Below are 25,315 nucleotides of genomic sequence, written 5' to 3' on the forward strand. Positions count from 1 at the left end.
AGATCTCAATTCCACAACAACAGATTGAAAACGAAAAAGATCAAAACACATGAATAGTTCAATGAATGATTCGTTTGGTGGTTGAAAAACTTCCACCGAAGTATGTTCCAAGTATGTTGATGATAGCTTTTGGGTTGTTAACAGGGTTGCCGTTTTGGGCATTTCGGACCAAATTTGGTCCGAAAAATATTTAATTTTTAATTTGGTCCGATGGTCGGCCCAAATCCACTTTGGTCCATTTACATCCTAATAATAAAAAAAAAGTATTTTATAAAATATCAAATATTAGTCTTTGAAATATATTTATCATGATACTTATGGAATGATTCAATGATACTTCAATGATACTTATGAATGATTCACGTATTGTTGCCACTGTTTAAAACATACCACCGAAGTTCATAATTATTTGGTGGCAACGGAATCTTAAGATACACTTCGCAGTCGGCATTTCGTCATTAGCGATATTCCAATAATTTAGTGGCACAGAATTACATGCTGCGTTTTCCCTGTTGTTTAAATGTTTGCTTATAAATTGTTCAATAGATAAAAACGATGTATAACTAAGTAGAAAGGTATGTTCTATAACAATGGGTATTGATCACAAATGCAAAATGCAGGCAAAATTAACTATAACGGTACTATTACAAAAATATTAAGACCCACTTGGCAATGGGATTCGAATAAATACTATTTTTTCTACATTTTTAAAAAAATTGTCAATACAACTTTTTCTTTATACCCGTGTGAAACATTTGTTATTTTATTTAGGAATTTATCTTAAGAACTTCCTAATTTTTCGATTTTGAAAATGGTTTTGTAATTGAAAAAAAAAAAATAATAATAATAAAGTTAAAAATTATTGTACTAACATTAGTGTGTATTACTGAATCATCTCCTGGAATTAATCACTTTAATATTTGTAAGATTATTCGGTTCGGATGCCCATATATAAATCCAAAGCTGTAGTTAATTGATTACACTGTGCTACAAAAGTTGACAACATTTTTTTGCAGGGATTCTGATGCATACATATGACGAAAATACCTTCGGTTTCTTTGGGTCACTTCGATTTTTTTATGTTATAACGGTAAATGTAGTGAAAAAAGGGGTTTCTTGGATTTTCAACTTAAAACGGACATAACTTCTTTTTTCCACTGAAAAAGTTTATTTTTTATTAAAAGGTGAAAATCATGTCTTTCGAACAAACCATAAAATCGGATAACAAATGGATAAGTTTTAGTGATTTAAGTGTGACAAAAACACATTAAAATACAGCAAAATGCTTTTCCTCGTGCTCTAGGCTGCGTAGAAGACACCAAACTTTATAAAATGGGGAAAACCAATGAAATCGGTTGAAAAATAGATGAGTTATGGCATTTTTTGTGTTTTAACTTTTTGGTTTTTCCTTTATAACAGTTGGTACCTTAGTGACAAAAACGCATTAAAAAACAGAAAAATGCTTTTCCTCCTGCTCTAGGCTGCGTAGAAGACACCAAACTTTACAAAATGGGAAAAACCAATGAAATCGGTTGAAAAATAGATGAGTTATGGCATTTTGTGTTAATAAATTTAACTTTTTAATTTTTTATTAAAATAGTTTCTTATATAAAATAAATAAATTAAATTGTATTGACAAATGTTAAAAAAGTTCGAAAAAAATCGTAATTATTCGAATCCCACTACCAAATGGGTCTTAAAATGTTTATAATTGATCGTAGTTTAATACAAATAAAACAAGTAAAAATGTATAAGTCGGCTTTGTCGACAGAGATATATATCACCAATATTTTTGAATTTTTAACATAGCTGAAGCCAAGGTTTACCCTTCTAGAATACGCGACTTGTGGTTCTATATTATACAAATTAAATATTTTTGGATGAAATGAAATGTTTTTGGACATGGCAAAAAATATTGGCCTTAAAAGATAATTTGTGTGGAAGCTGTGGCTATATTGATGTTAAAAAATGGGTAAAAATGGGTTGAAGCCACCATGTCTTTTTTTGTTTTCTCTCGATTTGTGAGTAAACCACACTTCTCTCGATTTTCCTGTCAAAGTAAAAGTAAAAGCAAACTAAATACGGATCATCTCACTAATGTATTACTTTTCAAAATTTGAACTGCTTCTACCATTAAATGATGCTGACATTTTGAAGCCAGTTTTACAGTGTTTTTTGACATTTTCTTCTAATTTCATTCCGCAAACAGGTTTTACAAAAAATCGTATATAGGATTGTAGAACTCGCGATTCTGAGTTATTTGATATATGTGTCGTGAATGTAGTCTACACAGCTTCATAGGAATCTGCATCCAAATACGGAAATTTTGTGTGAACATTTTTCTAAAAATCATATTTTTCGGGCCTAATTTTTATAATTATCTTTTGATTTCCTCGTACTTGATTGCACATTTTAGTTTTTTACGTTCCGGATCTAATAAATCATTCCCCGTGAAAATCCATCCACTAAAACGCGAGTTATAAGAAAGTCCAAAGTAGAAAAATCACCTAAAATTGTTTTTGGAAATATCGCGTATTTTATCGCGTTTTCTGCGGTTCGTTTCCACTGCAATGAAACAACTAATACAGCATCTTCGTTTTGGCGGAAACAGAGTTTTGAAAACTTCACTGATAAGGGAGCTACATTCATTTTATCCCAAAAAATAGTGTGTGATGCTACATCCACGGTTCTTAATTGATCGCCTTGAAATAGATATATATCGATGTAGATTTTCATGGTGGACATTGAAATCGGATGCGGACAAAAATTGTATGCACTTTGCGCAAATTAGCGATATTTTATAGGTATTTTAATGCTAATATGCAGCTGATGCTACATCTTAGCCTCCAAATTAAATTTCGAAAAATATATACAAATTAACAGATATGGTCTTGCTGTACATGAAAATCACATGCGGACAAAATGATTTTGATAATTACGCGATTTACACGTATTTGAAAATGCATATAAATAAAAATGAGTTATTTGACCTCTATTTCCATTTCAGAAGTTTTGACATATATCCTCATCAACACAATTAGTTTCCCTAATGGGAAAGCTTTAATATGAATGTGAATAAAGCAAAATCTGTCTATTTTGTTGGGAAATTTAAGCAAAATGAAGGAAGTATTCCTATAAATTTTTACAATATATTCTACTACATAATGCATGTGAAAAAAATATTTTTTCAAACAAAAAATTATTTTTTGACCAAAATATGTGTTTATTTTGGCTGTAACATCCAAACTATAACACCAATCTGTATGATTGCAGTCTCATTTGATTCGCCGTGAGGTTTGGATCCACAACAATTTTTTATGTAATTATATGACCACTAAATGGGCCTTAATTTTGAAAAAAGTAGACTTATATTCAATAATTTATCAATTTTTTGTACATTCCGCGAATTCTGTGTAACATTTTGCACTTATTACGCAATCTACTCGCTGAAGTCACTTCGAGAGCTCTTTTTTGTAACAATTGTGCTTATTAAAATAATTAGCGTTTTTATAATATTTTCATTCTTAAAAAGCGAAATAAAAGCGCAATAACTTTTGTCCGCAACAACCAAAAATTTGCTCGCGACCAGGTTTTTACTGGGAATCTTTTTCTTAACCTACATATCAAAAATCGTTGACGTAGCGCGAAAAAAAATTATCCTTTTTTTCTGAAATGGAATATGAAATAATTGACAATATTCCTGATATACACTTAGCCTATGTGAATTGAAAATTTTATCTACGGAGAGATCGAATGTATTTATAGTCTTTTTAGAATTTCGTGGCCCTTTTTGGACATTTGAACTTGCCGACAAAAATGTGGATTAGGATTAAAGTTCAAACGTGTTGAGGAGGAGGTACTCGAAGGAATAGTTTCATAATGGACTATGTCGGTGGATCTTATTTTGGGACCGCCCACTAGTCATTTCGGTGCGTTATCGTATAACTTGTGGAAGCATGGTCCTCATGATCCACTGGAAAACATAATATCGGTGTAAACAGGACCACAACGAACATACTCTAAACTGCACTTGTACACAAATGTTGAACTGTTGTGGTGGAGGTACTCAATGGAGATGAGCGATATGGGCAATTTAGACAAAATATTAGGAGATCCAAAGTTTGGACGAAATTGGTTGTCCCGTTCAGATGATATGATGTATACCATTTAAGTGACAATTTTTAAATATTGGGGTGAAGTACCGGAAGTTGTGGACCGTTATTGCCCATCTTCGAACTGAATCTAAGTTTGGACAAAATATGATGAAGGCCAAATTTTGGACCAAATCGGTTGAACAGTTCGAGAGTTATCCTGCCCTTCAGCCCCTACATATGGCCCATAGGGGTTTTCTACACCTTTCGCTCTGTTTTCTCAAGAAGTATGGACGTGCCCCTGAAAAAACGTATACCTTCATAATTGAGGCAGTGAATCCAAGTCGCTTAAACAAAAATCAAAGCGATTCGAGAGCCGTTCCTAAACTAAACTTTTCAAAATTTTGTGTTGGAGGTATGCGAAGAAGTGGACCAATTGAGTTCATATTGGAACCCCATCTAAGTATGGTAAAAATGCAAACCGACCTAGTTTTGTTGCCTGTGGACATCTAAATGTTCAAAAAATAAAGAAACCCCCACCGCGAAACGCTTTATGCCACCATTATGGCTTTGAAATTTTAAAAGGTTCTAAGACATTTGATATGCCGGAACAACTTAGTGATAGGGGAAGGCAGACGTTAATTTTTTTTGAAAGTAAAGTTTTTAATTTCGACGGTTATGATGTTCATACCTCTTTTACTCATGGTATACGTACGAAAAAAACTGTTTCTGACCCGTTATTACACAAGAAAGGGCGCCTATGTTTCTGTGCTTTTCATGTCATGCATATCTTTTAAATCAAAGCCCTTGATGTTGTCATGAAGCGTTCAGCGGTGGGATTTTTGCTATTTTTCTGAGCTCTAGATGTCCACAGCCAACGAAACTGCCCGGAACCCATCGATTTGCGCTTGTTTTCCTCAGAAGGCAGAAATTTGCTTTATCTTTGGCATATTTTCTCTATTTCGGACCTATAAACCTATCAAATGCGAATTTTTTGTAATTTTTTGTGGTGTAGAAAATTTTGGACACAATTCAATATAAAATTTTGACTTTATAAATTGTTTCTAACGATTTCTTCATAAGAATATGTTTTCGAGCTCTAAGCATCGATTTTCACCATATTCCAAGCCCCTAACACAATTTTTTCACAATATTTGTTGGCAATCAACACACACGGCCTTTATTTATAATTATAAGTATTTTTTTTTTTTTTTTTGTAAAAGTTTACCACATCTGACAAAGGATTTGTGTAAATTCTTAGGTTGGTTCTATCCTGGTGAATCATTAAAAAATGCTAATATTTTGTAATTTTTTGTGTGCCGTTATAAAAAGTGCCGTTATAACGCATAAGTGAAACATTTTAGGTATTAAAAATATCGCCTACTATATACTCTACATGCCCGCAAAAACATAATCTACAATTTCTCTCCTATCGTTAGTTATAACGTTATTTGTAGGCAAAAATTGGTTGGTTCTATTCAGATGAACCGCAGTTATGTATGTGTTTTCTATTTTGAAAACAAATCATGAAAATCAATTCATTGTGAAAGAAAATTATTTGTGTCTACGAATGAAAATATGTTTAATGTGTTTTAACCCACTTAGCGCCGAGATTTTTTTTGCGAGAAAACTTAAATTTTTTTATGAAAATTAAATGTTTGAGATTTTTTAAGTATTTTTGTAAAAAAAAACTTTTTTCTCTAAAACGTATAGTTTTCCTGCAATCGGACCTTCTTTTAAAAGTTCCAAAAACTTTGGAGGGTAATATAGGTGTATCCTTATATGCCAATCCCTTGGTTTTTGATTGAGAAAATACTCTTACTATATTCCTAACAAATCCTTGACTTATATGATTCTAACATTTTTGATTAAATTTTTATCGCATATTTAAATTTTTCATCAAAAGTCGAAAATTGCAATTGCGTAGGTCAAATGAAGCGTTATCAGCGTGAACTTACAGATACAATACTATAACAAAATGCAAAAAAACCCACAAAAATATTCGAAAAACCGGAGTTTTACGTCAATTTTTGCGCAACCATTTTTTGTGGCGTTTAAACGACCAGTGGCTTTATCTGGGTTAATAGCGGTTTTGTGTTTAATACGGACGGCCCAAGAGCGCTTTTGTGGTAGGATGGTGAATTATTATAGTACGTCGAGTTAAATATTAGGTATAGGCGTTACAAAGGAAATAAATGTAAAAATGTCAAAAATTTTAAAGAAAATATTTTTCATTTCAAATTTTCATAGAACAAGAATCCAGCCCCAGGAAGTTGTCAATCAGACAACATAATTTGTGGCTAACTAGACAGTTCCTGCTGGCATCTTATATGCCGTGTCATCCTAACCATCACATTCGAAGCCATAAGTGGCTAAAGAAGCAATAAATTCCTAATGTAACATCCACCTGCAATTTCGGACATTGAGCAGCAATTTCCCTGGCATTCTTTAACAACTTCTTGCTATACCCGGATAGCAATGTTCTCAATTCCTATAGATACAAGCAATATCAACAGTGAATGACTTCAAGAAATTAGTGGTTAAAAATATATTAAAAATTTGGTATAACATTGCGGTACTTTGCGGCGCAGTTTCTACGGCTGCACATATCCGCCTCCATGCACACAAATTATTGATATATTTTTTACTCGTCTTTGTCATTTTTTAATTAAATTCTTCAGAAAAGAATGCTCGAGATCAGTCGAACTGTCACAACAACCACTAAATTCGAAGTCTCCTTCTAAGAAAATGAATAAGGAATGCATTATTTCATATTGACGTTATATTGGGGATAATTCTCCATTATGTCTACAACTGATGAAGTCAAGGAAATAGTAGTTAAAAAATGCGATATTAAAAATTTGTATACGTTTGCTGCACCTTCCCTCGCCACTTACCATTTCCCGATTGCGTCACCTAAATTGATATTTGGGTCCTTTGTTACTTCAGCTTTGCCTACTCGCCGTATTTTTGCCTACGCCCTAGATTGCTATAAGATATTCACAATTATAGTGCGTCTGATATACTATATTTATTATCTGAATCCATATGCGGCTGCCTTCCCCTATTTGACTAAACACATAAGGTGCTTATCCAAGCCTCAATTTATATAAAATAATAAAGAAATGCAAGATCGCATTTTAATTATGTAGGTAGCAACTCCCCTTTATTCTTTTACATTAAATTGAGAGTGAAGTAAGCGACAAATTTCATAGTGTTTGCACCTTCACCTTACCATTTAGTGACATTATAGACTATTACATGGTGATAACATTAAACGTTTTACTATTTTCAATTCAATTATAAAGCAGACATATTAAGTTGGTTGCTTTAAATATAAGGTTACTTCTTCCCCACTGCCTTCTCTCATTTTTTACTCGTGGCGGATTTGATTGGTTTAAGCATAACTTTAAGTTTAAAGGCTATGAAACTGACAACATTAGATATTAGCAGCTGTAGTGGAATTAAAACGCAAAATTATGAATGAAAAGTATCAATAAAAGTTGACAGCACTGTTGCTATCGGTAGAATTTAGCAACAGCTTTATTTTGGTTGTTAACTTACCGAAAATTTTCGTTAATTACCGAAATTATAAACATTTTATAGCTGATGGCCTTAGTAGCCAATGCTACACGCAAAAAAAAATCGGCCTCTCTAACATATGTCCCAAACATATTTTGCAGCAAACATATATATGTTTGCAACAGTCCCAAACATAATATATGTTTGGGTCTGCAAACATATATATGTTTGGGTGGAAACAAATATATGCTTGGGTGCAAACATATATATGTTTGGGTGCAAAGATATTTATGTTTGGGTGCAAAGATATATATGTTTGGGTGCAAACAAAGATATGTTTGGGTGGAAACAATTTTATGTTTGGGTGCAAACATTTTATATGTTTGGGTGCAAAAAAATACAAACCCAAAAGGCACAAAAAAAAAACAAACACATGCACCAGTGGGCGCTTACTGAGAGCAAGGGAGCGTAAAATTCAATGTAAAACACTTTAAAATGTGTGCTCACTTGCTCTCAGTAAGAGCTCACTGGCTATCTCTATAGTATACACACAAATGTTGTGGTTTTTTATTAAAAGGCAAAAGAACAACAAACACATAGGTACATACAAAATTCCAAAGAAATACATAACACACTTTAATAAAAGAAAAACTGATTGAAATAATTTGTAGTCACACTTTTAAGAAGGAAAAATATATAGAAACGTAGTTGTACGCTTCTCCTTAGTTGTGAAATAAAACAAATTGTCCTCATAGTTGAAATCATCAGCGGGGAATCGGCATCTAGAATCAAATGATTATGTAATGTAATAAAAAAAATATGGATATGCCATATTTCAAATGTACATAAGTATGTATGTAATTACCAATATTAAATGCGATTTCTTCCTTGTCCAATAAAATAATTCCATTCAACTTTCCGATTCAATTATAAAATGTATTGGGTATTTAATTTACTAAAAACACAATTTCTTTAAGAAAACACAAAACACTGATTTATTCACTCACTTTACAGTCTTGACTCTACAAAGGCAACTAAAACACTGAAGAAAGAAAAAAAAAATATAATTCATTTCATTTTTTCTTTTCTTCTTCGTTGGTTAACACAACGAAACAAGAAACACACGAGTTTGACGCATACATGCCACCAAAGCCCCCTTCTTCGCTTCTACGTCTTCTATTATACAATACCTACAACTCTTTATTATAAAGCAGCATTCCGCAGCCGCGAGAGCACTGTTATTACTCTCGTTGACAAACATCCTCTCTCCACCCATGAAAAAAATGTTCTAACATAAAAAGTATGTTTTACCCAAACATATCAAATTGAGATATGTTACAAAATGTTGCAAACATATATTTGTTTGGACCCAAACATATTATGTTTGGATCCAAACATATAATTGTTTGCAACCGGTCCCAAACATATATTTGTTTGGATCCAAACATATTTCTAACATAAATTTTTCTGCGTGTACCTTATTTTATTAACTTTGTATTTACTACTAGTTAATGTAATAAATAAATAAATAAATAAATAAACATTTTAATTTTAACGATATTTGTCGGTAACTCGAAAAATGAGTTACAGAAGTCCACTACTGAGGGGGAGAACTGCTCCCTTGACCCTATCCCGCATATTTTTTAAGAGATGGGATATACTTTCCTGCCATTTATTCAGGGTCCTAATTGTCGAATCCGTTATCGAGTGAGTTTTTATTCGAATACAAATTACGAACGTTTGAAATTTTTTGATTCCTTTATACTTTCAAAATTATTTAAAAAAGTTATCGATACATTCAGTTAATGAACGTTGAAAATATACGTCCTCTGTTCCAGAACCTGCAAGAAGCTACTACTTTTTACTACGATAACATTTTTTCCTTTATGTTATCGAAAAAATAGTAAAAATTAGTAGATTTTTGCAGTACTGGAACAGACCAACGGTAAACACAAAAAATACAAACATAGTCCGGTTAAAATAGACATTGAAATAACAAAAATTCCCACATAGCTGAATTTTGGTGGAGAGCTAGGGTTTGCCATTAGAAGCAACGTCCTAAAAGTCCCCATCGATCCCATGTGTGCAAAAAAAAAATTATTCGGGGTCAAAATTTAAGGGTTTTCAGGTTTTTGGATTTATTTTTTGAAAACGGTTGACCGAATCAAAAAGTGACTAAAGTAAATATTGTAGACAAGTTTGATTCTTATAATTTTTTTCTTAGAAGGAACCATTCTTGAGATATAGCTGTTCTAAAAAACACATGATTTTTATGCACTTATAAGGGAAATATGCACATATTCAGACGAACCGGCTAAAATAAGCGAAGTAATCGGGTCTGTCCCCCAAAAAATATATATTTTCTTGAAGAGCGAAATTAAAGATATCTAAAAAAAAATCCAACAAAATCGGAGTGTGTTTAGTAGAGTTATTCAATGTTAGAGTCATTTTATGCAAAAATAGCCCATTTAACCCACATGTATAATCGAAAGCCCAACGGGAACGACCCAAGCCCAAAACTCTCCGATTTTTTTCAAGTTTTGTCCGAAGGTAGGGTTTGTTGCGCTGATTACGGAAATGTATAATTTTCAACAGTTGCGGATCCGGTTCGCCGGTTATTCGATCCGAAAGGCCAAATTTAAAAACCGGGTTAGACCCGGTTCTACTGAACCGATTACTGTAAAGTGGATATCGTTTGAAAGCTTACGGAAGTATCTAACACATAGTGTCGTTACTTTAACCGGTTCGCCTCATAATGTACTTACGCGGCTAATTATTTATTTGACTTTTAGATCGCGATATCTCGAAAATGGTAAGTCTTTTTTAAGAATCGTAAAGACCATTCTTGTAGACAATTATTGAATCTACAACTTTTACTTTAGCCGGCTTTTGCTAAGTCTTACCGTTTTTGAGAAAAATTAAAAAAACTGAATAATGTCTCCAAAAATGACCTTTGACCCCGAATAACATGTTTTGCACACATGGGATCGATGGGGACTTTTAGGACGTTGCTTCTAATGGCTAACCCTAGCTCCCCACCAAAATTCAGCTTTGTGGGAATTTTTGCTATTTCCCCCTTATACGCATGTCTATTTTGACCGGACTAAACAAAGAAGTTGTTGTGCAGCAATTTTCTCGTAAAAAGAAATGTAAACATGAAAATTGTATAAAATAGAAAATTGTAAAAAAAATAAATTTCACGATGTAAAAATATAAAAATCGCATTCTGACATTGGAAAATATATTTTTAATTTTTAAGAAGCATCACCCTTTTTGTCTATCTTTCTTACACATTTTATTTTATTGGAAAAAGTCATTAGTATGTGATTTTGTTTAGTTTTATTGCAAAAGCTTCCATTAATATTTACTACGTAGTATAAAGATCGTTTTATGCCACAAAAATAATCATTTCGACAGCAAATGTGTGCGGGCAAAAACTCGCAAGATTCCAATCGAAAGTGTATTCGATAACGGATGTCGTAATCCAAATACTTAAAATATCGATCGAAATAACTCGATCACGTATGCGAAAATTTGGTCCCAATGTTATTTTTGTTCGTCCTTTTCCAAATTTATGTGAGAAAGACTTTATTTGAGCTTGAGGCTTGGAAAATGCTACACATCAACAATTTACTGACAACAAAACGAATAATCTTCAAGAGCGACACGGATAATGCTAGAGTTGTGTAGTTCCGGAACGAACTAGTTCCAAGGAACTATTCCGAATAAGGAACTATATCCGGCTCTTGCTTTTATATAGTTCCTTTAGCATATACAGTTCCTATTGTTCATCTCGTTCCTTTAATTTATCACCTACGTGGTTCTTTTTTCGTTGTGTTAAGTTTTCAGATTCTGTCACATTGGCAAATAAACGTAAATGACATGCGCGTTATATCGCTGCAATTCATTTATTATTATCATGTCAATTCCACCAAACGATAATTCAGAAAGATTCATTGAACTATATCGCTCTCGGAACTATTTGGATCGAAGGAAATAAAAAGTACGATAAGATAATTCATATAGATTTATGGAACTATATCGCTCTCGGAACTTTTTGGAACGAAGGAAATAGCAAGAACTATGAAAGAGAAAGACTCATTGAACTACAGTGTTGGTCACACAATTAGCACACCCCACTACCAACATTTATTTTGCTTAAAAAGACCTTCAAAAGTAGTTGTATTGAATAAAGTATTTGTACTAATATATTCTCAGTTGTATGCTTAAAGAATACAACGCAATACAGAAACTGAAACATAACTTTCAATTTGACTAACCCCCAAAAATTTAAAAAATGTCCTAAATTCACTGGACACGTAATTAGCACACCTTAAAAGAATCACTAATATTGTGAATAGTTTCAATATGTTCGTCCATATTCTGTTTTAAATCCCTTTCTTTTGGGAATAAGTTTCAGTCTGCTAGTTATATTCTCCACCAGTCTCCGAAATTTCAGTGCCAGAAGGGAATTATATGGGGTACACCTTGGGTCCCAAGGACTGATGGAAATTTCAGTTTTTTTTAGTTTTTTTTTATCGATTTTTGCACATGTAAACAAATTCAATGAGGCAAGTAGTTCATAGAAACATCAAACAAAACATCATATTCTTGTTCATCTCTGTAAATTTTCGAATAGTGGGATGTACCCACCAGCAGTGTGCATCTGTAAAATCCGTTTGACACAATAATTTTCGTTAAGAAACTGCAATATGATGGTTTGAGCTATTGATTATATAAATACTTATCCATCTGAACTGAATTTTACCGATATGTCGTGATGTATGTCACGATAAACCTATGTTCATCTCTATGGGACCTACGCAAATTTCAATAATTTTGTGAACATAAGGCAAATTGGAGATAGTCTAGTGAGACCGCAAGATAATATGTTTCCCGGAGCTTAAAATGATTAAATTTAAAATCAATAATCCAGAAAACATTTATCTTGAATAGTATATACCTACTTTCATGGATTCTGACCAATTTCAGGAAACCTCAAAATCCTGTATTGTTAGAAAATGGATATTCCTAAACATACTCATGTGCTTCGTGTTCACCTAGCGCTTTGTTGACAGTTTTGTAGTGATAGGTCTTTGGTGTTATTCAGACTTGTAATTTTGAATAACAAATGGTGTTATAAGTTGATCCTTCTTTACATAATGGTGCATTTTATTGATCTTCATTCTATAAACCCCTTCCAAATCGAAAACTTTCTTTAATGAATCATCTACCTTAAACACTTTTTGAAAAGTTTTTGCACTTTATATTTAAATTTCAGTAATCGGTTAACAATTCCAATAATTTCAGATCCAATTGTACATTTGTTTTTAAATTTTTGGCGAATTTTTGACGTTTAGGTGTACATTACGAAAAATGGTCCGCTATTGGGATATATTTTGAGATTCCGGGGTGATAAATAATTTTTTCTTTGGAAAAATGATTTGTTCAATGCGTTTTGAATATGAATTAACTTCAATATAAATTAATTTTTGTATATTAATTGAATTAAATTAAAAAAATCATAGGGTGTGCTAATTATATGTCCCCTTGATAATTTGGGCGTCTTCACAAAACTTTTATTTTCAAAAAACCACTGATAATACTATTCACTTATATCATTAGAACTGTTAAATACATTATAGAAAAGGATTTTGTTTACGAAAATACTTCAATTTGCCCTATCAAAACTCTTAGCTGACTAAAATCATTTTGCCCCAAAGGGGTGTGCTAATTCTGTGACCAACACTGTATATCGCTCTCGGAACTATTTGGAACTATATTGAGGAACTAGTTCCTTTTGGGAAAAGGAACTAGAAAGATCGATCCGCTCCGGGAACTAGATTGCCCAACTCTAGATAATGCTGCTTATTGTTATCGCCATCTCACACAAAAAAGTATATCGTGCAAAATATGTAAAACAACTCAGTGCAATATTTACATTAGACGATGATTTTTAAGTAACACTTGGCAATAGGTTTATAATGTTTTACATGTAAGCGCAATTTGTCCATTTTTTTGTGTTGTTTTCTGTTTTTATTGTTGTTTAACTTATACAATGCTGTCTTTTCCCTGTAGGAAGTGTGGGGTCATGTGTTGACATGTCGCCACTTTGTCTACTAATATGGTGAAAAAGTCAACACTTTGTCACCAGGTTGTCAACTATTGATACCTTTACCTTAATAAGAAGAAGCATTGTGTATATTGACAGATGATAGCCCAACGAAGCATCTTTTTTTAATTTTCTTAATTGTTTGGCGTAAAAATTTTTGCGGTTGGTGAAAAAAGTGTTTTTTTTTTTTAAATAAATAAAATATCGTGAAAACTTAAAGTATATAATTTCAATAACAAGTATGAGCAAAAGAAAATATAAAAGACATGTGAAAAATAATCAATTCTATAGCAAAGTACGAATTCTGAGGCGACTAACAACATTTGTAGTGAAATTTCGACAATTAGATGTTATTTGGAACCTTTAGAGAAGATTGTGGAGCCTGATGTATATATTGTCCCCTCTCGCTGGAAATGCTGAATGCAACTAAACATAATAATGAATTACAATGTTGAAGAATTATTTGGCAAAAATCGATTGTGAGATTTTTCCAATGTTATACAGCTGTAATAGGCAAGCAAATTTAAGGACATATTTTTTATTTATGTTTATTTATACATGTTTATTCTTTTCAATTCCTAGATGTTATATCAACATACAGCGAATCGCCTGATAAAACGTTAAGTGCAACAGAAGAACTATTTTAAGCAGACAAGCCATTGGTGCGACTTGGCCAAGAAACTAAAACGAAAACTTTTTTTATTATTTATATGTTAAAATGTTTAAGCAGCCTTGAAAACATTGTCTTTATTTACTAATTTTTACTTATGTGGAATCTTTGGCTTAGCCATTTAAAAAGATAAAAATAATATTATTTGTTTTATTCTTTAATGAAATATAGTATTTTAACAAATGTGTAGCTTCATCTTCTTATTAAACGTACTATATAGCTGTTATATCTATGAAAAGTTCCAAATAAGTTAAAAAATTTAGTATTGAAAATCTGGTACTATTGACTCACTACCTCCAATGTCTATACTGACTTACTACCTCCAATGTCTATACTGACTCACTACCTCCAATGTCAACACAAGGTTCCTCAGGAACTTGATGTATAATAAATAATTCATCAACCTGACTTACTATTGAAATACTAGTTCCATCGTCAGTACTGACTTTCGAATGACACGTTCATACAAAATGTCTTTAGAAAATTACATTAGTTGTCTACAGTTTGTCAGTAGTACTGTTGACAATGTCAGTAGTAAGTCAGTATAGATTCACTATTGACATTTCCTACAGGGTTAACACAAAAGTTCAGTAAAAGAGAGTGAAGTGAGAGAACAATTGTTTGCTGAGAAATTGCTAAAAGTAGCTGAAAGAATTTTTCCCAGCAACATTTAGCAAGTTCCATCAGCTGTTTTTAATCATCTGCTAACGGTCTGATGCTCAATTTTTATCTGATTTTTGTGGAAAAATACTATAAATATTACGATTTAGCTATATTTATTGATTATTTTATTAATATATTACATATTTATACCCTATACCACAATGTGGAAAAGGGTATAATAAGTTTGTTTTCCCAAAAATTCATGTAACGCCGCGAAATATTCGTCGTAGACCCCTCATGTGGTATACCAAACTTCATATCTCGACGAGATAAAGCGATTTAGCGATGTGTGTCCGTCCGTCCGTCCGTCCGTCTGTCCGTCCATTAAAAATTGTAATCAAGCTACAGGCCGCAATTATGGACCGATTGTCACGAAATTTAGTATGAAGGTCGGGGTTATACCACAATAGAACTGATTAGTTTTTGGCGATGATCGTGAAATGTTAAAGGGATGAAATGGACCAAAAACTAAATTTTTGGTCGATTTTGTAGCCGCTCTGTAGGTCGCAATAATAGTTCGATCGGCGCGAAATTTTAAACAAAGGTTAAGTTTATGATGGAGAAGGCGTGTGCAAACCAACATGAATATCAGATAATATTTAGCGGGTTAAAAGGACCAAAACTTTTGTGTGAAAATTGGTAAAATTTGTAATGTACAGGTTATATCTTTATCCATGGAGGAAAGATATTGCAAATGTACAGTGGTATAGGGTATCACATGGTCGGCCCTGTCCGACTATAGCCTGCTCTTACTTGTTTTTATTTATTTTGCTTAAAATTGAATAACTTTTTCATTGCTTTTTCATACATTGGCGCCAATGTTTTTGTTTTGGTAATCAACTGTTACCTTGCTAAAGTTTACTAAATGCTGTCTTTTTACTTTTTTCTCTATTTTCGTATCAAAGAGTAAAATCTCTCTTATGCTAAGTTTACATTTACGAAATCCACTCGATTTCAATTGTCAATTCCATAGCTCAAACGTCAAATGAAATCTCATCTGGATTTCATTTGACGTTTAACCTATGATTTGACAGTTGAAATCGAGTGGATTTCGTAAATTTAAACCAAGCATTACTCTATGAAAAGAAGTTACTGAATAATTATTACTGAAAAAGTGAAAAGACACAACTACTATTAAAACGCATAATTTTTTGTAGATTCCCTGAAGATGCAAAGTAACTCGTTGCGAAATATTGGAAAAAATAAAATCTGGCCTCAAGCTGAAATAAAGTCTTTCTTAACTTTCCATTGATTTACCTAGAATTTGGGCACTGCATCTGTTACAGTTCTATAGATATTCGCATAGAAAATCTACATTTCATTTTGTTTTCGTTTTCTTTGTTTAAATTACAATACAGGATAATTACAATTTTAATTATAAAGTGTAACAAAAATATATATGACAAATGTTGTCAAATATTTCATATTCCATTTCAAAAAAAGTGTTCAATTTTTTTCGCGCTACATCAAAGATTTTTGGTACATTGGTTAAGAAACAAATTCCCAGTACGAATCCGCTCGCGATCCAGTTTTATGTTGATGCGGACAAAAGTTATGGCGGTTTTATTTTCGTTTTAAAGAAAAAATTATTATAAAAACGCTAATTATTTTACCGCGAGCAATTGCTACTAAAAAGTTATATTATAATAATATTTGTTAAATGTTACTCAGTACTCGCGAAATGTATAATAAATTGATAAATTATTGAATGTATGTCAACTTTTTTCAAAATAAAGGTCCATTTACCCGCTATAAAATTAGGAACAAATTCGTATGAAAGCAAAACTTCACGGCGAATCAAATGAGACTAAAATCATACAGATTGGTATTATAGTTTCGATGTCACAGCCAAAATAAACACATTTTGGTTAAAAAAATTATTTTTTGTTTGAAAAAATATTTCTTCACATTCATTATGTAGTATAAAATTTTGGAAAAATCTATAGGAATACTTCCTTCATTTTGCTTAAATCTCCCATTAAAATATACGGATTTTGCTTTATAGACATTAATATAAAAGCTTTCCTATAGAGGGAGATAATTAGGTTGCTGAGGATATATCTCAAGGCTTCTGAAATGGAAATAGAGTTCCCAAACCCATTTTAATTTATATGCATTTTAAAATACGTGTAAATCGCGTAACTATCAAAATAATTTTGTCCACATGTGATTTTCATGTACAGCAAGACCATATTTTTTAAGTTGTATGTATATATTTTTCGAAATTTAATTTGGAGGCTAAGATGTCGCATCGGCTGACAATTGCCACAAGGAAAATTGCCTAATATAAATATGGACTAATTCGAATTACAAATAGAATAATTCGAATTTCAAATGTAATAATTCGACAGTTTTTTATCTCTACTGAAAAAATTCTAATATTTTCTCTTTAATTTAAGGCATAATCATTTTGGTTGACAACTAATTGTATATGTATGTTTCTTTTAACATTTCAGCTGTAAAAACATCAGCGGACCAAAACGATTTATCCGGCTCACCATCTATACAACAAAATAAATTAGCATCAGCCATACCAGCCGATCGTTATGTACGTCTAGCGGAATCAAGATCGGTGACACCATCACCACCTCCAAACTTGCTTTTTAACATTCCCACGCAATCACATATACCATCGCTATCACCAATAAGTAGTTCAGCAGAGTCAACGCCTACCTCAGAATCACCACCAATGAAAATGAAATCATTGTCACACAACATATCTCCTACAGGACGTGCTAAAGCGGTTATCAATTCCAAGATTACCAGTCTAACGACATTTTTAAATTCTAAAGCACAATCGAAACGATTGGCCAATAAGTTGCAGTAAGTAACTCTTTTATGTTATAGACGTGTTCCAACACTCTAACAGTATATTGCTATTTTAGACAACAAAAAAACAATATAACATATCAAACGCCTGATGGCCGTCCTTTGTATGAAGCTGAGAGTCCCGACGAATTGGCATTGGTTAACGCAGCCTACAGTTATGACTGTTGCCTTATTAATCGCAGTCCTAATCACATATTAGTGAGCATACCCAACAAGGGTTTAGTTGAGTATGAAGTTTTGAAAATACTGCCCTTCGATTCCAGTCGGAAATGTATGTCAATTGTAGTAAGACGCACTGGTACACAAGAGATCGTTCTCTATACCAAAGGTGCTGATAGTTCAATAATGCCTGTACTAGCTCCGTGCTCACCAAATTCTCCCGATGGCATTATACGTGAGAAAACCCAACAACAACTCGATCATTACGCTCGTGAAGGCTTGCGGATTTTAGTAATGGCTAAGAGAAATTTAAATCCTGCAGAATATACAGAGTGGTGGGCTAGACATCAGGAAATCGAAATGTCAATGGAAAATCGGGAACGTCGTTTGCGTGACTCATTTGCGAAACTTGAGAGCAACTTAACGCTATTAGGTGCCACAGGCATCGAAGATCGTCTACAAGAAGGTGTACCTGAAACAATTTCATCATTGTTGGCTGCAGGAATATCAATATGGGTATTGACTGGAGATAAACCAGAAACTGCTATTAATATTGCTTATTCCGCTAAACTATTTACACAACAAATGGAATTAATTAGGTGAGTTAGAATAGTCTCCATTTTTACCTAGTGTTTTCAATTACAGCAATAAGAGAAAGAAACATAAAATTATGTTATATAAATTTTTCAAAATGTATTTATTTACTCAATCATGTTTTAGATTAACAGCCCGCTCAAAAGACGCTGCGGAATCTGCCATCAACTTTTATTTAAACGAAGTAGAAGCAGCCAAAGTAGCACCACATCGCTTAAAACCACGTGCCCTCGTGGTCGATGGAAAAACCTTAACTTTTATATTAGATTTAAGGTGTGTATTTGATGTGACATATACATAGTTGCAAGCATTGATGAAAAAATGTTCACCCCATTTGATTGTGAATAGCCTAGCCGTAATATACGGAGAAATTAATTTCCATTTTTTCATATCAATAGGCAAAAATAAAAAAAAATATTTTTATTTATTTGTTTATTTATTTTTAGATGCACTAAAAACTAGAAAATAAATTGTTCTCTTAGCCTCAATAAGTATATTCTTCTTTGGTTTATATAGATCTCTGTCGAATTATATACAGAATTCGGCAGAGATCTGATGTACAACAAAGCTAATGAATTCAAAATGTGTAAGCTTTACAACCGGTATATTAAAGATGTTTATATTAAAAATAGTCTGCCCATGTGAAAAATAACCAATTCCCTAAAAAGGTGAAAAATTATAAAATAATTACTATTTGTCTTTGAGCCTCAGTGTCATATGGAAAATATTGCTCTGGCTAAGCGCATGAAAATAAGAATTTCCCTTTTTATTTCATCCTATAAAAAATACATTTAAAAAGCGTAAAATATTGTACATATTCTAATTGAACATTCTTCCATCAATGCTCGCCCTTTGTGTATTGCAGTTCTAACTAAGATTTTTTTATATAGATCCAAACTTATAAGGCCTTTTTTAAAATTGGCTAAAAGTTGCGCATCAGTATTGTGTTGCCGTTCAACACCGTTGCAAAAAGCATATTTGGTCAAAGTGGTTAAAGAAGAGCTACGATTATGCACATTAGCCATCGGCGATGGTGCTAACGATGTATCAATGATACAAGTAAGTATGAAAAATAGACCCATTTTTGTTTTATCGTAATATAATTATGTTCATTTAGATGGCTGATGTTGGTGTTGGTATATCTGGCCAAGAAGGTACACAAGCTGTAATGGCTGCTGATTTTACAGTAGCCCGCTTTCGCTATTTAGAGCGTTTACTTCTTACCCACGGGTATTGGTGTTATGATCGCTTGTCACGTATGATATTATACTTTTTCTACAAAAATGCTGTAAGTAAAGGGGAGCTATTAGTGTAACTGTCTGTTGCATCCTTTAATGATTCGAAATATTCCCATTTCTATTCTATAAACTAAAAATTATACTTGGCTTTTAATCCCATTTTAGGCCTTTGTGTTCCTGATATTCTGGTACCAGTTGTACTGCGGATTTTCCGGTTCTGTAATGATGGACCAAATGTATTTAATGTTGTATAATTTAATATTCACCTCGCTGCCGCCTTTAGCTATTGGTGTCTATGATCAACGAGTGCCAGAAGACTTATTGCTTAGAAATACATATCTGTATAAAAATGTAATGTTGGTAATCTATATTTACAAAATTATACTCACGTATTGTATGTACATTTCAGGGTCGTTTGGGTTTGGCGTATAAACCACATGATTTTTGGATAGTGCTCTTAGATGCACTGTATCAAAGTCTGATAGTATTTTTTGTAGCTTTATGTGCCTATACTGATTCGGATGTGGGCATATGGGAATTCGGTGCCACCATAACAGCTTCTTGTTTATACACGAATTTATTGCATGGAGTAATTGAAATACGCTCATGGGTAACTAGAGAAGAAAATCGTAAAATTTAACATATAAATAATGTACATTTCATTTCTTTTCTTACAGACAATACTTCACGTACTTTCAATGGTTTTAAGCTTGGGTTCTTTTTATTTGTTTTCAATTATTTACAACTCCATGTGCGTCAATTGTTTCGGCCTTCCTTCTAGTTATTGGGTGATCTTTCGATGTTTTCGTTCTGCAATTCATTGGCTTGTCATTTTATTATCGGCAGTAATAGCTGTTCTACCACGGTAAGTATTTTGTACACAATAAAATTGTGGAAAAATTTAAAACAATTTTTTGTTTTGCATTATTTCAGTCTGCTCCTTACGGTTCTAAGAACCACATTGTGTCCTGATGACAGCACAAAAGTTTTATTGCATAACAAACGTGAACGTCATAGAGGTGAGGGTCTATTAGTTACTTGGTCACGGTCGACATCTGCTTCATCAATATATAGGTAAAGAACACACAACTAATATTTATATAAACAAAAAAATTGAAACCATTTCAATTACCTAGAAGTCTGCCTTATTTTAAAGATAAAAATGTATATTTCCTTTAGTTTTTATGTATATTTCCAATATATCATGCACGCTGTAAAAAATTAAATACAAACGATATTAAACTCAACATAGTCACAAATTAGATTCAATTTTATTTACATTGTTTTTTGCCTTTTTTATTATCAATATTTTTTTGTAGATGTTTGACCATTGTTTTATTTAAAAGTTGTTTTGATTTACTTTTGTTATATTAGTTGTGTGTCTTTATTTAAATACTGTTGATTATTTATCATTTTATTAAATTAATTTATTATTTATTTTTGAATCGAACTAATACACAAATAAACACTAACCTATTTTAATTACACAAATAATACTGACTTTAACATTATAATTATTTATTTGAGAACTAAATGATATATGCTGTCCCACAAACAACGTAATATGTAATTATAGATGCTACTTGGCTTACTGTCCATCCCTTAGTATTTATTTCCAATTTTTATGCACTCAGCCTTTAGGGTAAAGAGGGTATATACACTTCGATACAGCCAAAAATGTGCCTCATCGAAATATACACCTAGTATGTTGGAACGAAATATGTTTCAGACGATTTGAAGTCGATTTAGCCATGTCCGCCAAAATTTGGCATTCGTAATATTTTGTCCAAGCTTAGTTAAGTTCGACGATGGGCTATACCGGACCAACCGAAGGGTGGGTTCAAAAATTTTCTGTAAAATGGTGTGAATGATAACTCTCGAAGGGAGCAATCAAATTGGTCCAAACTTTGCACTTCATAAAATTTCTACCAGACATAGATGAAATGACTAATTGGCGCGATATCTATCGAAATGAAATGAAGATCATTTCAAAAACTGAAAAGCCAATTGATAATTCCCTTCGCCGGGATGAAATCATGATATTAGTAGCGATCAGTAGATTTGCAAGCTGTCAGTGAGTTTTGTAAACATTACTCTCTGTAAAGAAAGTAATGAGCCAAAGTAATTAAGCCAATGGGGGAATACTCCAGACTTAAGCAAACGAAAAGAAATGACTCCAGAAAAAATATCTACTTCCAAAATGAACTATGCCGATGCTTTCCTTCAGGTACCTCCTCCCCAACACTTTTGAGCTTTAATTCAAATCCATATTTTTGTCGCCTAGTTCATACGTCCAGAAATAGCCACAAAATTCAGAAAACCCTCAAAATACCTAATTTTTAGGGGGAAGGATTTTGGTTGTGTGGCCGCTTTTCGATCTCTCTGTAGATGAAAGTTTCCACTCACACAGGCTGGGATATATCTCTGTCGGCAAAGCCGATTGATACTTTTTTATTACGTGTTTTTATTTAAAACGTTTGATTGCAAGTAATGTGTTTTGGAGTAATGACGGTGAAAATGATATACATACATAGTAATTAAACCTTCCGTAGTTTGTAGACTGATGGCAAAGTCTTCTACACCTTTTTCAGAAGTAATTAGAATTATTTTAATTGTAATTCGAGAATTTTATTTCTAATTCTTAACATTTCATTTGTATAGGGTTCCTTTTTAAATGAAACTCAATGCTTTTGTCTAGGGTTAATTAATATAATATTTAGCTCAAGTTTATTAAAATGAAATTGTAATTAAAACAAAGGAAAGTTAAAATAAAAGAAACATGAATAATGATCGTCGTTAATCGTCGTTTATGCGAGCCGTCTTGAGAACGTCTTTATTTGTTCGCGTCGTAAATGCAACTCATTTTTATAATTGTAACGGGACATCATCATAGCTAAACATCATTGGTCTCTCTCTAAACTTCACTCACACTTCTGTTCCCACAACTCGGCCATCCTGCGAAAGTAATTCATCATCGTCTTCTTCTTCTCCTACAGGCCAAGGCTTCATAAACTCTGCGCAAGTTGTTGTCTGCTTAGGACCTTCATTATCTCCGCATTTCATGACATCATAGGTATCATTAGGCTTGATTTTTGTGATACGATATGGACCCAAATACTTCGGTTTTAATTTAAGACCTCCTCCAAGCTGAGTTCTTTTAATCGCCACTAAGTCACCAATCTTGTATTTTCTAGCAGCTTTACGTCGAAGATTATACGTTTTCTTATTCTCAGCTTGAACTTCCAATATTTGTTGTTTTGCTTTTTGTCGTAGTTCATTTCGTTCTTCGTCATATGCCATCATAAATTCTTCTTCGATTAGCTCCTTAATCTTGACGTCTTCTTTTGTTCTCATCTTCGCGCCTACCAACAGCTCAAATGGAGTGATTTTAATGCTACGGTGATAAGTTGAGTTTATTATTCGTTGTACGTCTCCAACATACTTGTACCACTTCGTAGGATCTGAAATACTAAGTTTAGATAAAACAGAAATAATTACAGAATTAAGTCGTTCAATTTGTCCATTTGCTCTGGGAAGACCTGTTGTAATTTTCATGTGATTAATATTCTCGGATTGGCAATAGTTCCTAAAGTCTTCGCTGGTGAAAGCTGAACCACGGTCTGATATTATATTGACTGGATTTCCAAACGTTAAACTTTGTAGTTGCAATTTAGATATAACTTCTCGTGCTGATGTTGTTTTAGTAGGATAGAGCCAGCAAAATTTAGTGAATGCGTCGATTACAGCGAAAATATGGTTATACATTTTACTTGTTGACTCTAACGGTCCTAAGTGGTCGATGTGATACGTATGCAATGGCATCTCTCCTTTTGGTATTGTGTGTAATTCTCCTTCTTGTTTACCTTTCTTCTTATTCGTTATTATACAAGGAATACAGTTTGATATTTGTTTTTGAATCTTTTCTTCCAACTTCGGAATGAAATAATCTTTTGACAATAGTTCTTTTGTTTTCTTTACAGAAAAATGACCTCTTTCGTGAGCATTTTTAATTATTTCATTTTGCATTCCTTTTGGTACACACAGCAATTCCAAATCATTTACCAATTTGTATAAAACACCACCTTTCATGAAATATCCATCGTAATCCGTTTGATCGTTCAGAATGTGCCGTATTGCTTTCAGGTCGTCATCGTGTTGTTGTAGTTGTTTTATTCTCGCCGTCAAACTATCTTCGCCAATAAACATCACAGGATGTCGGCTTAAGGCATCAACGTGTCGCATTTGATTACCAGGGCGATGTTCCACATAAAAATGATACTCTTGCAGCAACATTATCCATCGGGCTACTCTTGTTGGTATGTCTTTCTTCTCAATTGTTTTGGTGAACGCGTTACAGTCCGTAACCAACTTAAACTTCAATCCAATTAGATAAACACGAAATTTTCTTAACGCCTCCACGATTGCCAAAACTTCTAGTTCGTAGCTCTAATATTTTCTCTCTTGCTCAGTAGTTTTCCTACTCATAAAATAAACTGGGTGCAATAAACCATCATCAGGAGACTTCTGCAGCAACACTGCTCCGTAACCATCAATCGATGCATCCGTGTGAAGTTCCGTCTCGTACTTTTGATTGAATATGTTCAGAACTGGTTGACTCGCCATCATTTCTTTTAATTTGTTAAAAGATTTCATTTGTTCTGGACCAAAATAAAAAGAAATTTTACTTGATTTTAAATCAGATAACGGTTTTGATATTAATGAGCATTGTGGAATAAATTTCCTAAAATACCCCGCAAGTCCCAAAAAACTTTCAACTTCTTTCAAATTCTTGGGTGGTGGATACTTGATCATGGCTTCAGTTTTTTCTGGTGATGGGTAAATCTTCTTATCCTCAATTACATGACCAAGAAATTGTATACGCTTCTTTAGAAAATGACATTTCTTCAAATTAATCTCAAGTCCATATTCTTTGCATGTTGTCATCGTCGCTAGCTGGGATGATAATATCGTCGACGTAGGGTAAGGCAATACCTTCTCTGTTCAAATTTCTAAAAATCGCGTTGACATGTCGCTGAAACACTGCTGGTGAATTTGTAAGTCCAAATGGTACCATCTTAAACTGGTATTGACCATTGTGTGTTACAAACGATGTGTACTTACGGCTTTCCTCATTTACAGGCACGTGAAAGAAACCATTTCGCAGATCAATTGTGCTAAAAACCGTTGCACCTTGTAACCTATCCAGTTGATCTTCAATTAAGGGTAATGGAAAATGGTCCTTTACGATTACCTTATTTATTTTTCTGTAATCTATACACAATCTATGAGTTCCATCACGTTTCTTCGTTAAAACTACAAAACTCAGAATTTGACACCTCTATTATATCTTCTGCCATCCACTTATCTATCTGGTCATCGACAATATATCTCTCAGTTAAAGGAAGTCGCCGTGGGTTGCAAAATATTGGATCTTCCT

At 33.0% G+C, this 25,315-nt stretch overlaps 1 protein-coding gene across 2 annotated transcripts in view; it reads left to right on the forward strand.

The window, feature by feature from the left end:
• LOC141394202 (phospholipid-transporting ATPase VD) overlaps window positions 1-25,315 on the forward strand; it is a 136,202-nt gene that overhangs the window by 87,640 nt on the left and 23,247 nt on the right. Inside the window, exons 7-15 of one of the 2 annotated variants that reach the window (XM_073968178.1) lie at window positions 17,515-17,881; window positions 17,944-18,645; window positions 18,767-18,913; window positions 19,531-19,699; window positions 19,758-19,928; window positions 20,044-20,229; window positions 20,288-20,488; window positions 20,556-20,743; window positions 20,812-20,952. In XM_073968178.1, the coding sequence (XP_073824279.1) occupies window positions 17,515-17,881; window positions 17,944-18,645; window positions 18,767-18,913; window positions 19,531-19,699; window positions 19,758-19,928; window positions 20,044-20,229; window positions 20,288-20,488; window positions 20,556-20,743; window positions 20,812-20,952 (2,272 nt within the window). The remainder of the gene's footprint in view (window positions 1-17,514; window positions 17,882-17,943; window positions 18,646-18,766; window positions 18,914-19,530; window positions 19,700-19,757; window positions 19,929-20,043; window positions 20,230-20,287; window positions 20,489-20,555; window positions 20,744-20,811; window positions 20,953-25,315) is intronic. The other variant, XM_073968179.1, reaches the window with a different exon arrangement.

Source organism: Musca autumnalis, unplaced genomic scaffold (assembly GCF_047663935.1).
Source record: "Musca autumnalis isolate F117 unplaced genomic scaffold, ASM4766393v1 scaffold_2, whole genome shotgun sequence".
NCBI classification, from domain to species: Eukaryota; Metazoa; Arthropoda; class Insecta; order Diptera; family Muscidae; genus Musca; species Musca autumnalis.